Here is a 13,159-nt window from a genome sequence, read left to right as displayed (position 1 = left end):
CACCCTCCCTATATTTAGGGTCTTGCTATGACCTTGCTATGCCATCATGTGTCGTCTGTTTTGGGACAGGGGCCCAGTAGGAATTTCCCCATTTGGCTGATTGGCTTGTGTCACTTGGGCTTTGCCTGCCGTGTAGCAAATTATCACAACTTTGTAAGGTTTGGCAGTTAGGCATTGGTTCAAGGTGGTCTGGAGGGGGGGTTGGAGCACCTGTCCCCTCCAATGCGCAAAGGTATTCCATTAAAGGAATCCAGAGACTTGGCATGTTTTTGTTGACCCCTTTCGGGGGGTAGGGCCACACAAGAGTGCCTGGGAGCATTTGGGGTGAGCTTGAGTCTGATTCTGGACCAATGCTCCCCCACGATATTTACCTGTACTGACAATATGGTGGGGCCCAGTCATCAGTGCTGCCCTGCTGTGGTCAGATGCAGCTAGTCGGGAACCAATGCCTAAACAAACCCCTCACTATCTGTAATCAATAAAGTTGTGGCCAAAATTATGCCAATAACCTGAAAACTAAATTCCGTGTCAATTGTGTCTTTATTTATTGGGAAGCTCCTGGGGATCTTAACACACAATTACCTGTTACCTTAACACACAATTATTCTGTTTTTTATGTGAGTTTTATGCTGGTTCTGATTAGATTTTATTGTATCTGCATTTAAAACTGCCTTAGACCAATCTGGCAAGATTCAAACATCATTTAACAAACAAACAAACAAACAAACAAATAATGTTCTGAGTTTAGTGGAAAAAATGTTCAGATCTGGTACTCAACCGAGGTTTCAATCAGATTCTAGTGAATTATGGATGCAGCACAATACTGGTAACTGCTCATAAAACATTCGCTCCAGAACTAGTCTTTATCAGAGAAGTCTGAATCACTACTAGAACCTTCCTCAATACCCTCAAATGTTTTTAAAAATATTTTTCTAAATAAATCAGTTTTTCTAAATATACAAAATATCTGCATTGGAAGGCGAAGTGTTTAAATACTATTCAACGGCTTCCAAAATCTATAATGCAACTTATGTTTGAGCTGCTTAGTTTTTAAAGTACTAAAGGCAGTCATAGTTTAATGAAAACACGGAAACATCAACAGTAAAAAGAGTAACTGTAGTAAAGAGTATGTTTATTTACTTACAGCTCCAAATGCTACAGATAGCATAGTCTGCATTCGTGCATCTTCTATTGAACTTGTTTGTCCTTTTTTACTTAGAAGTGCTCTTCCAGCAAGTGTCCAGAACCTCACATGTTTTACTCCTACTGAAACAAATTGCGTGTCGGAGTCAGGCCTGAATTCTGCTACAAAAATACGCTGATTATGACCAGCTCTACTAGCGATTTTGGCACCTAATAGGAAGAATTAATTGTAATTTAAAGTCACATATACACAATTGTATTGTACCAATAAGTAGTGATTAATGAACAAGATAAATGTGTTTTAGACAAACAAAAACCTTCCTACCTTCCTGCCATTTCCAAATGGTAATGGTATGTTCAGGATCCAGCCCTACAGACAGAAGAAGCTTGCCAGTGGCACTAAAACTGACTGAACAAACGCCTTTTGAATGGTAGCATCGCAACACAGACAATGTCTGCTTATTCATTGCATCCCATACGTGAATACAAGGTGCTGTAGCTGTACAAATATAAGAAGATCAGTAAATTATTTTGTTAGTTAAAGCTTATAGGATTTGTAACACTTAAATAATTCAACTAACTTTAGTTAAAAGAACAAAACCTGAAATTATAATCTTGCTTTCTGAAGCCAACACTGCAAAAAGTGCTCATTTGGGAAAGTATTACCCAAATCTAGAAAAGATACATCTAACAGCAGAACCTTCTTCTTAAGTCTCATTCAGTTCCCCCTTAACACAAGAACAAAAAACTGAATTTTAAATTATCTATATAAAGTTATACACACCCTTACATTTGTTTAATGACAAGGGAACAAAGCGTGAATACAGACTGCAGTTCACAAGTTTACAATTTAGACTGCAATCCTAAGTGCACTTACTAGAGAGTAAGCCCCACAGAATTCAATAGGACTTACTTCCGAGACGACAGAGTGAGGCCTGTACTGTGAATCTAATTTTTTAAAAAATAAACTTCTCACTGGTCTTTAGATATGGGCCATCCTGAACTTATTAAACTATTTATGAAATAGGAATCTTGGTCTAAGATTCTGGTCCTGAATGTGCTCTGCTGGCAGGACCTCCATGCACACTGAATTTGCTTGTAATACATTGTATGAATGCCAGGTAGGAACCCAACAAGTCATTTGTGCAATAAAGTAAAGAAATCTATATGGTACAGGGGCATTCATGGGTGGTAAGAGTCTATAGAAGACTGAAATATATGAGGGAAATATGTTTTCCAGTGCATTTTTCAGTACTACATAATCCCAGGCCACACTCTGCCAGTTCTGAAATGTGCTCGCTGCTGTTTTGGAATGTGACAATGGTCAACAAGGACCACAGTGGAAATCTAAAAGGCTGGGCTTCTATCCTCATCACATGTCCTAGGAGGAACATACTATGATAAGACATAATATCTGATTGTTCACTATAGGCTACACAAGTGGCACAAGACATTATAATCAAGGGAATCACATAGATAAGAGTTCAGAAACAACAACAACTGCTCTACATAGGCAAGCATGTGCATTATCCTTTTCTGTCAGCTGTTTGATACACAACTATGTAACATGACTACCTATTCATGCAAGATGAAAACAACTATACAAGATCACAGCTGAGACTATGACTTTCAAAGGAACATAATGATATTTCACAAAATGGATTTGATAGCACTGATAAGCATTCTGGATGGCTGGTAAAAACTGCATGACAATACAGTAAATGAGAAAGATGATTTCTTTATTAACTCAGTCACCAAGGCCTCTTGAGTGAATAGCTAAACAAAATAATATTTATAACAGAAACATTTGTTGTCAGCCCCAATGATTTTCCAGAAACTGAATTAACTAAAAGTTATATAAATAAGAAAATAGGTTATAAAATGTTTTATCACTTATCAAAACACTGGGGTGGTTGTGGTGGGTATAATACAACAAACTTTAGAATGTGTTAAAATTATTCTTTGACTTCATCTAAAGGAAATCTTGCATATTTATATCGTTGAATTTTGTGTTTAGTGCTAATGTTGTAGCATTTGATATCATGGAAATATATTCAGTTAACCTACCTACAGTACTGTGCGTAATGTCAAAGAACCTAGTTATACCTGAAGGTGTTAAAATTTAGTTTCCCTTACCTGACATATCTGCTGTGTCTCCTGTAATGGAAAAGCAGCAGAAAAATAATTACAACCAGAATGAAAATGATAACTAAAATATATGTGGTATAAAGTACAAGCTTTGGTTTCAGAATTGTTGTCTAACAATATGAACTCTGTGGCAGGTATATTAAACGGGAACTTACTGTCCCTATATAGTTAGTTGTTATTGCTTCCACTAACAGAATATGCAGAGTGGCATGGAGATGCCTTTTCTTGAACAATGTTTAGTTAGAAATTAAACAAACTTGAGTGATATTGAATTCTCAGTTAGTTGCATGGAGAGCAAAACTGTTTGGTTAGAGATGGTTTAAAATAATCTTTCTTTCAGCAGTTGTGAAAAAATAGCAGAGGACTATGTGTAATGCCATGGTTTCACATTACACGAGTGAGCCTTGGACTCATCTACTTTCTTTTCCTTATCCCTCTCTCCCCTTCTGCATTAAGATTCAGTTAGTAGTTTCTTATTTAAAATAGGTCACAGTTTGCAGAATGGTGGTTTACATTTGCCCTCTAATCCAGAATTGGTAAGGACAGTTTTTCGTTCAGACATGATGGCAAATTCTTTGTGCTAAACAGGAAGTAAGTAGTCAAACCCGAGCCTGCGAGGGCTGGAGACATGGGGAGGAAGAATACAAGTCCACAGCACATTCCTGATCGTCCAATCCATGTTTTGTTAGATCTTAACCAACTCAATGTGTTTGTAAAAAGTATCAACATCCAAAAACGTAATAGATCTAGCAATGACCACTGTCATAATTGCCACTCTTAACATATTTTCTGTGATATTAAGTTCATAGCACAGATTCTATACGTATTCTTGAATGCAGAAGGAGATCTCAAGGATGCAGGTTCAACACTCATTTAAATGAAAGGAGCAGATCTATTTGTACATTCTTTTAAAGAAGCCTCCCTCTCTCGAATGAGAAGTATAGGGAATTCTGTGCATACACTGGTGCACCTACTCTCAGAATCAATTTTTGGATCATGCCATCTACCTTAAACTTGTCATTTAAACCATATCATGTTTGGATCTGAGAATCTTCCAGACTGCAGTTCAAAATTCCATCTGTTCTGGCTAAATACCTTGTGTTCTGGTACATATTTAGCATCATTTTAAATCAAATTGCAGAAATACTTTCCTACCCCAAATTATATGATTAGCTTTTGGCAATGGTTTTTGTACAAAAGGGACCACTTTCATCCCTGCACAACTTTAATCAACCCATTTGACAATTTGTTCTGATTACTGTGCGCTGGATTGTTTATGATCACTGCTTTTCAATTAGTGCACTTTTGATTTTGATTTTGTTATATATTTTGAAAGCTCAATCTTTTTATATTATCTCTGCTTCAAAAGTGTACTGTATATTTTCCTCTTCGTTTCTCCTAAATAAGTGAATGATCATCAATGTCTATTGAAAACAATATAATGCTGTAACAGGCAATACTTTATCACATAGCTGCACTGGGTGCATGGTAGAAAAAAACCAAAAAAATCCAGCCCTTAGCACTTGGCAGGATGTTACAGAGGACCAAGGTATCCTAGGGTGGCAGAGTTGGCAGGATTGTTTACTAGCCTACATGGGCTCAGTATTGATGTGAAGGTACAACCTACACTGCTATAGCTTCTCAGTCTTCACAGAAGATATTGTGGAGTTTGTACACAATGCATCTATCTGCAAAGCACTCAGACCTGCTTTGCACCCCTAGGGGGTCCCTGCATTCCTTCGTCCATCTCACAGCAATGGGCATTTTGCTCTGTGTTGTGTATGCTGGACATGATAGTGTACATTGTGGCAGGTGTGGAATCAAAAAAGAAAATGTTTTGTGATTAAATGGGGCTCAATAGCTTTAAAAAATCATTTTGATAAATCTGCAATAAAATATAGCATTAGCATCCTTAAGCATCAATGCGTTTTAAAAATAATTTTCAGTGTTACAAGAAAAAATATAATTGGCACAGGTAACTGAGTAACATTCATACAAACAGAAGCAGCATAAGCAAATGCTTTCTTCTATCTATGAATTCACATGACTAACTGTTCATGCATATATATTAATTTCTTTTTTAAAAAATACAAACATACCTACTTGGCCAGTTGCCACAAGGTTGATAAACTTGGGGTGCTGATTTATAGTGAGGCACAAAATATCATCATTATGTTCCTGGTAAAAAGACTGAGAGCCTACAGAGACAAATACGGTATATTATTTAAAGTACAAATATCACATCTATGAGGGGAAAAGAAAAGGAGAGAGAAAATAAAAACACTGTATCAACACCAGATGGAATCTACTGTATATGTTTCCTACCTGTTGCCACATTGTACAGAATTCCAACAGATGCAGTGTGATAAATTATATCAGCACCATCATTCAAATAGTGCACATTGTTCCTGCCATCTTTACCACGATAGCCAAACACCAGCTCCAGCACTAGATCCTAAGAAAACAGATTTATGATCACCACCAGCTTCCTTGTGAATAAAAGCTATTTCATGATTTCATCTTTGAACAGCACTGTACAAGCAGTTTAATGAATTTATTTTTTTCCTTTTAATAGTGTTCCAAAGCATCAAGAAAAATCCTATAACTCACCACGTATATATTGGGGGTAAACAGGGAATATTCTGCTTGCAGTATTGACCAGCCCACAAGTTTGCCCCCAAATTCCCCTTTTATTCTGCCAGTCTGTCTAGGCTATTGAAAGATCCCTTTAAATAGATGCAGAATAAATTATCACTTATTCTGCCTGTTTGACCACAAGGCATTTGTTTACAGAAGCCAGTGGCGTCGCGTGGGTTGTCAGCACCCGGGGCAAGGCAAGTAATTTGCGCCCCCTAACCCGTGGATTTGCGCCCCCTAACCCTAACCCCCAGATGTTGCGCCCAGTACAGCCGCCCCCCCTGCACCCCCCACGCTACGCCACTGCTAAGGGGACAAGGAACACGCGTGGTGTGGGTGGAGAAGGATGTGGCTAATAATGCAGGAGGGGGGTCTAAGGGGAAAAGGAGCTCGCATGGGGTGGGTGGAGAAGGAGCTTTTCGGAGAGCTGAGCGGGGAGGGGGGAGGGAAAGAGCACTGTTGCTTTAAAGGAGCCAACCGGACAGCAGCCACTTACAGCAGTGTAAGCAGCTCCTTTCCACTCCCGCTTTGCTCCTTCTCTCCCTCTTTGCTGCTTTACACAGCTAATGGTGAATCCCCTGCAACCCAAGTCCTGCTCAGCGGATCAGCTGAGACGCTGGGAGAATTGTAATTTCCCCCTCTCCCTCATCCCGTGCCCTCCTGTCCCCAGCAGCCTTTTAAAAAACTTTTTTACTGGTTTTCACTGCGCTTGTGGCTCAGAGCCCTCCTGTGCCCTGCCGTCCCTCTGCAGCCTCATTGCTCCGTTTAGAGAGCGCACGGACCTTTGCTAGCTGAGGCTGCAGCAGCTGTTGCTGGCTACGCAGCGCTTTTTCCGGCTCGCTATGGCTCCCGTCTGTCCCTCCTCGCGTGTAAGCGGCTGCTGCCCGCTTTGCTGGCATGGCTCTCCTTCCCTCCCTCCTCCTCAGCTCCACCCCCTCCTCCTGGCTGTAAAGCAAGCATGAGTGCATTCGCTCTGTAACACGCACAGGCATTTTCCCTTCCTTTCTAGGAGCAAAAAAGTGTGTGTTTTGGAGCGAAAATTACGGTAATTCCCAGCAAGCAATTAGCAGGCTCGCTCCACCTCCTCCTCCTCCCGGCTTTGCTGCTGCTGCTGCGCGGCTCTTTTCCTCCACCGACGGCGCGCTGTGCCTTGGAGAGGTTCCCGCTTCCTCGAGGGGGGCCGGCCAAACGCGCCCCCCAAAATGTTGCGCCCGGTGCGGCCGGCACCCCTGGCACCCCCCACGCTACGCCACTGACAGAAGCTGTTTAATTAAATTTCTATTACACCCCATATAGTTGGTTATAATGAAGTTTAAATGAGAATGTTAATAAGAATAGCACGTTTTCTTACCTCTATAGGTCTCTTTTTTTTGCCAACGTTATTTGTCTGAAGTTTTTCAGGCTGAGGCAATGCCCTACTAACTGGTGGTCTGAAACAAAGAACTGTGAATAAGAAAAGGTTGTCTGTCACCCATTCAGTACTAAAACAGCATCTTCTGAACTGTCGCCTGGGTAGAGAAAGCTGTAAGATACTTTGCTAGGACAGCCTTATAAACAAACCCTGAAAGTTATTACCCTACAAAGAAATGATACCAGTCTGCTGGGGGCTGGCAGAGAAGGGACAGAGAGGTTTATTTCTATACTAATTGAGGAGGAAGAGGCTACCCTCCTCTAGCAGTCCCTTCGTTACTATGTTGGGTACAGTGAAGTCAACAGAGTACTTCATCCCTCTTCGACCAGCTCAGTTACTCACCTGCATGGGATTCCATTCACTCTTGGGTGTGCAATTCCTGGTCACCAATGGCCACCAGACAGACGCGTGCTTAAAAACAAGGCTGTGCTTGTACCATAGGGACCATTTTATAAACAGTTGTTTTATTATGTATATTTTATTACTTCTTTTGATCAATGTTGTATATTTCCACCATGTGGAAAGTAATAATCCAATGGCGCAGTGCACACATGATGGAATACATGATCTTACAAGTCATGGCTCGTAATGAGCACACCCATCCATCTCCTTGTATTGTGCAAGAACACAAACCATAAGATTCACATGAAATGCTAAGCCCACACTGGTTTGTTTCCTACACTTGTTCACAGCAAAGCTATCTTTTCTGAAGGCAGCCTTGTTTAGGGAAGCTTTTAATGTTTGATTCATTACTGTATTTTATGTTTGATGCATTACTGTATTTTAATATTTTGTTGGAAGCTGCCCAGAGTGGCTGAGGAAGCCCAGCCAGATGGGTGGGGTATAAATAAATTATTATTATTATTATTAGCAGTTATTAGCTTTCTGTTGCTTTATAGCATTCATAGCTCCTCTGTTCCTAATCCCCTCATTGTTGTTCTACTATCTGGTCAGTACAGTTTTTATTGTATGCATGCACACCATACATTCATAATACATTTAAAGCACTTGGCAAACCACAAAGAATCCTAGGAACTGTAATTTATCCCTCACAGAGGTATAGTTTCCAGCACCTATTAAAAAAAAAAAACTAGTTCCCAATATTCTTTGTTTTAAATGTGCTTTAAATGTATGGTGTATATGCAACATGAAATAAATAAATAAATAATATTTGTGCCCCAGCTACCCAAAGGCATCAAGGGCCCAACCAGAAAATCATGATTGTATTTTATAATACACACTTTAATGTTCAGTACCATCAAATTTTAAAACATTGCATGACATGCACTTTCCATTACTTTAATGACAAAAGCAAAGAATGAAGACAATTTGACAAGCGCAGGTTGGTGATGTAACACAGACCACTGATAAAGATCTCCAGTCTTACTGCACTACTTCTGAGACTGATGGCAGTGTATGGGGGTAGAGCAATATGGAGGGGGCTGGACTCAGAGGACAAGGCATGGGCTTTGAGTGAAAGGATGGGGATTTGTATACTATTACTAGGCTCCTGATAATGGAGCAGAGATCTTGGAGACCACTCTGATCCCTGCTAAACATAAATGATATGATGACATGGCACAGGCAGTGAACATACTGTATATAACAGAGGGCTAAAAAGCACAATGTTGTGGAAGCCACAGCAGAATAAGTAATGTCAGCTAAGTTTGTGAAATGAAATCAGTTTCCAAAATAAGTACCTTTCCTGTGCTCAGGGTTGGTATAAAGTACAAGTTAGTAATTCCTATACTTAAATTGATTCCCACCCCCCTTCTTCCTTCAATACTTAGGAATGGTAGTGGAAGTAAATAAGAGTTAAGCCTCCAAAACTGCATAACCATATGGCAACCCCTCCTGTTATGGCTAGCTGTAGATTTGTTCTCTAAAGTGTACTAGAATTCTAAGAAACTAGATGAACCAATTCACATAATTAAAACATTTCTAAAATGATGCTAAATCTAAAGTTACACAAATGAGGCTGCAGGTACAAACACATGTTTTATTTGGATACTGCAGAACTGATATCAAGGTAACCTCATTGAACAAGAAAATCAGTAACCCCTCACAAACTATAAAAAGTGAATGTTTATGGAAGTATGCCCTACTGTGTTCAGTTGAGGCACACTTCCAGTAACTATGCAATCTTAAATAAGCTATCATCTGAAAAGAGTATACTTTTTAGACACAAGATTCATAGCTCTTGCTTTGAGAGGGCTTTATTAAACTATGTTTTTTCAGAAAGAAGGTTGTGGGGCAGGGGTGCATTGGACTTGCCTCGGGTTGACGGGGCATCTGCTGGGACTGCTTATCTGCTTTGGGGGGGGGGAGGAACAACTGTGGTCACTGTGGGGAAGGGGAGCAAGAAAAGGGGCTGCTTATACGTTGTGCTCCCGGAACAGCAGCAGCAGCAGCAGCAGCAGGAGGAGGAGGAGGGAGGAGACCTGTGAGGGAGGCTCCTCGTCCCACAGCTTCCTCCTCCGGTGAGTGGCTCTGCAGTGGCGGGGCCTCCAGCCAGGCCTGGGCCCAGAGGCCACTGAGGAGAGGAGAAGAAGAAGACGGGAGGCCCAACACGGCTCTTAACTTTGCAAGGAGAAGTGGGGTCTGCTCAGTCAGCCAGATGCCCATCAGACTGACAGACAGACTGCTCGCCTGCTCCCTTAGTGCGCCCCCTCCCAAAAAACGGACATTTTTCAAAATTAAAAAAATCCACCTCGATGGTGATTTCACCTTTGGAATCCTGGGCATCTCTGGAGAAATCTGGAAGCAACTGTCATACTGGCATAGAGTTGCATTAGGCCCAAAGCTTTGTTTGGGCAATGACACAAACATGACACCCATATGCCAACAATAACCCACGTGGATAGATATAAGGATGGATCTACACAGATATTTTAAAGAACTATGAAAAAAGACCGCTATAAAAGCTCCCAATGCAATTTACCATTCACTTGGATTTCAGCTCTACAGCACCGTCTGGTGCCACATTGTTATAAGGCACATATAACGTTATAATTAACCCGTGTAGCTGAGTCCTAAGTTTCAGCCAAGTAAATGATACAGCCTCATACTAAGGAAGGGAAAGGGGTCCCAAACTTACCATTATTTACTTCCCCAAGGTTTTTAAGGTGGTTCCACTTCTACTTAATATATTGGATTTATGCATATAGGTATACTTCATTTGCTAAGAGCTGATTCAAGCTCTGGTGAGGGCATGTGGTATAATCCCAAGCATGCAATCCTCCCACTTCCATATTGAGGTAGTACAGCCCTCATCCTACACCTTTAAACATACTCTATTAGTTTGGGAAGCATAGATGATAATGAAACAAGTTACCAATTATTCCTCACAGCAGACTCAAGATTTGCCACTGAACCTGAAAATAATAGTGACATCTATCATTCTGATGTCATTTTAAGGTAGCAGCTGCACATGGTTTAAATGAAGAAGTCAAAACTGCATCTGAAAACTGTGCTCTGTGACAGGAGAAATAACAGCTTCGGGACAGAAATAAGCGCCCATGTCAGTGAGGTAGACACAGAAAGACAATGTAAGAGAACAGAAAAGCAGAAGATTCACCAAAGCAGTGAGTGAGATTCTGAAAAGCAGCAGATGATGAAGTAAACAGGTCCTAACAGATACCTCAGTACACGAAGGAAATAGTACTAATATCTCTTTGAAGAGTGTAGTGCTAAATAGGTAACAAACCTATAGGCAAAGAGAACTTCCAGCAGGTTTTTGCTTAGCCAGCTACTAAATAAGGCTTCTCTCTAAATATGTTATGCTGTGAAATTAAAATAGGTGGGAATAACCATGCACTCTATCTTGAGGTGGGATATGAATGTGCTAATAAACAAAATAATAAATTAACTAGATTCATAGAAATTTCTATGGAAGCATATCATATGAAAATGTCCTTAATATTTTCTTGAACTTGTAATTCTACTTTATTTTATGTTAAGTATTTTTAAAATATTGTTAAATTTAGCAAATTTAATGAGGGTCAAGGTGAATAGAAGTGTTTACATTTTCAGAGTTCTATATATGTACAGAAAGTAGCATGACAGCAAGATGTTGAAGGCTGGTAGGAACATGTATATGTGTATTAGGGACACCAAAATGACAAGACAGCTTTGCGTGGAAATGGAAGATGGTGCTGAAATATGAAAAAGACATTAGCAAAGTAAAAGCATTACCTGGAACCTCTTTTCAGCAGCAGAAGGAAGAGAGAATGATTACTTATTCCAGTTTGGTTTAATGATGAATTGGTGAAAAGTGTGTTTTAAGATAAGAAAACCAAGCATCTAAAATTATTTTATAGCAGAAAAGATATTATGTAGAATTGTGTTGAACTGATCCTCTGGCAATATCCAAGTGTAAGAGATTTTATTTTGTGGTTGTGTTTTTTTGTTTACAAAGGTAATATTTACAGGTATAAGATGGAGAGGGATTTAAAAAAAACGTTGAGACATGATTTGCAAGAGAGGAGTAGTTTGGCAGCATAAAGAAAAGGAATAGGAAAGTGAAGGAGTATTGGGAGAGGAAAAGTCCACAGTGTAAGGAAAATAAGAAGGAATATATTACCTCTTTTGGGGCACAAAAGAGTAAGTTGCTAACTATTTACTCAAGTTCCTCTATTTGGCAAAGAAGGCTCATCAAGCATGCTCCAACACCACACAATAGAACAGTGAAGCAGGAGAAGAACTTTTACAAGCTTTCAGGAAAATGATGTCTAACTTGATATTCCACAGGTTTCATTAAACAAAGGCAATATAATTGCAAATAAGACAGAAAATATTTGCTCATATAGCTTTTTGGTACAGAAAAGGATGGTTTGGAAAACTCATTTTTTCATGCTTCTGCCTGCTTACCAAGTTTCTGGATCAAATTATTGTGGGTATGCCTGGGATGCTCCTCTAATCATTACACTAGTCACTAATTCTCATATCAAATTCTCATTACTTTTTCATAAGTCTTCACCTGTTAACAATGAGGCAGCTTTGTAATTTTTTCACTCCTATATAGCTAATTGCAAGTACCCCAGGCGAAAACCCAAGCAGAAAACTGTACCCAAGACTCACAGGATACAATCACTCCTCCCCCTAGGTTTTGGAGGCTAGAAAAAGGGAAAGCAGAGCTGCACTTGTACCAGACTCAGCACTATCCAACAAAGGCAGTCCAGAGCCACATGCCGTGTTCAAGGCTCTTAGGTTGAAACTGGGAAAAGCAGAACTGCATTCAGAATGACACTGGCAATGGGGAACTGAAGAAGTAGTGGCCAAGAAAGTGAGTGGGGCAGGAGGTGTGTGATAATCCTCTAAATAAGTATTTACATTGGTACCTCGGGTTAAGTACTTAATTTGTTCCGGAGATCCGTACTTAACCTGAAACTGTTCTTAACTTGAAGCACCACTTTAGCTAATGGGGCCTCCTGCTGCTGCCGCGCCACCGGAGCCCGATTTCTGTTCTTATCCTGAAGCAAAGTTCTTAACCTGAAGCACTATTTCTGGCTTAGTGGAGTGTGTAACCTGAAGCGTATGTAACCTGAAGTGTATGTAACCCGAGGTACCACTGTATTTACCAAGACACGACAGGGAAATAAATCAAAGTTTTACAACAAAGACCTTAGCATACTGTTGCCATTTATATCACAAGCATTAGCAGGAACGGCTTGTACACATTGGGCCATATTCAAATAAATCACAGCAGTAGTGGAAAACACTGCAATGATGCTCACTAGTGCAATGAGGCTTTCCCCCCCTTCTCCACCCCCCCCCCCAAGTTCCCCAGAACCAATTCTGGAGGATCAGCAGAACAGCACA

General features: G+C 40.2%; 1 protein-coding gene across 15 annotated transcripts in view; it reads right to left on the bottom strand.

Moving 5' to 3' along the window:
- EML5 (EMAP like 5) overlaps window positions 1-13,159 on the bottom strand; it is a 99,602-nt gene that overhangs the window by 18,953 nt on the left and 67,490 nt on the right. For 7 of the 15 annotated variants that reach the window (XM_083500662.1, XM_083500670.1, XM_083500663.1 and 4 more), the window contains 6 exons: window positions 7,280-7,358; window positions 5,617-5,746; window positions 5,391-5,489; window positions 3,280-3,300; window positions 1,469-1,642; window positions 1,145-1,353 (listed from right to left, as the gene is read on the bottom strand). Coding sequence is in view for 10 of the 15 variants with exons in the window: in XM_083500663.1 (XP_083356789.1) it covers window positions 1,145-1,353; window positions 1,469-1,642; window positions 3,280-3,300; window positions 5,391-5,489; window positions 5,617-5,746; window positions 7,280-7,358 (712 nt within the window). In the remaining 5 variants the exon portion in view is untranslated. Of the gene's footprint in view, window positions 1-1,144; window positions 1,354-1,468; window positions 1,643-3,279; window positions 3,301-5,390; window positions 5,490-5,616; window positions 5,747-7,279; window positions 7,372-13,159 lie in introns of all 15 variants that reach the window. The other 8 variants (XM_083500658.1, XM_083500661.1, XM_083500665.1 and 5 more) reach the window with 6 other exon arrangements.

Source organism: Podarcis liolepis, assembly GCF_965112155.1.
Source record: "Podarcis liolepis genome assembly, chromosome: 1".
NCBI classification, from domain to species: Eukaryota; Metazoa; Chordata; class Lepidosauria; order Squamata; family Lacertidae; genus Podarcis; species Podarcis liolepis.
The sequence above is the reverse complement of the archived record's forward strand: the minus strand, read 5'-3'. Positions and strand labels throughout refer to the sequence as shown.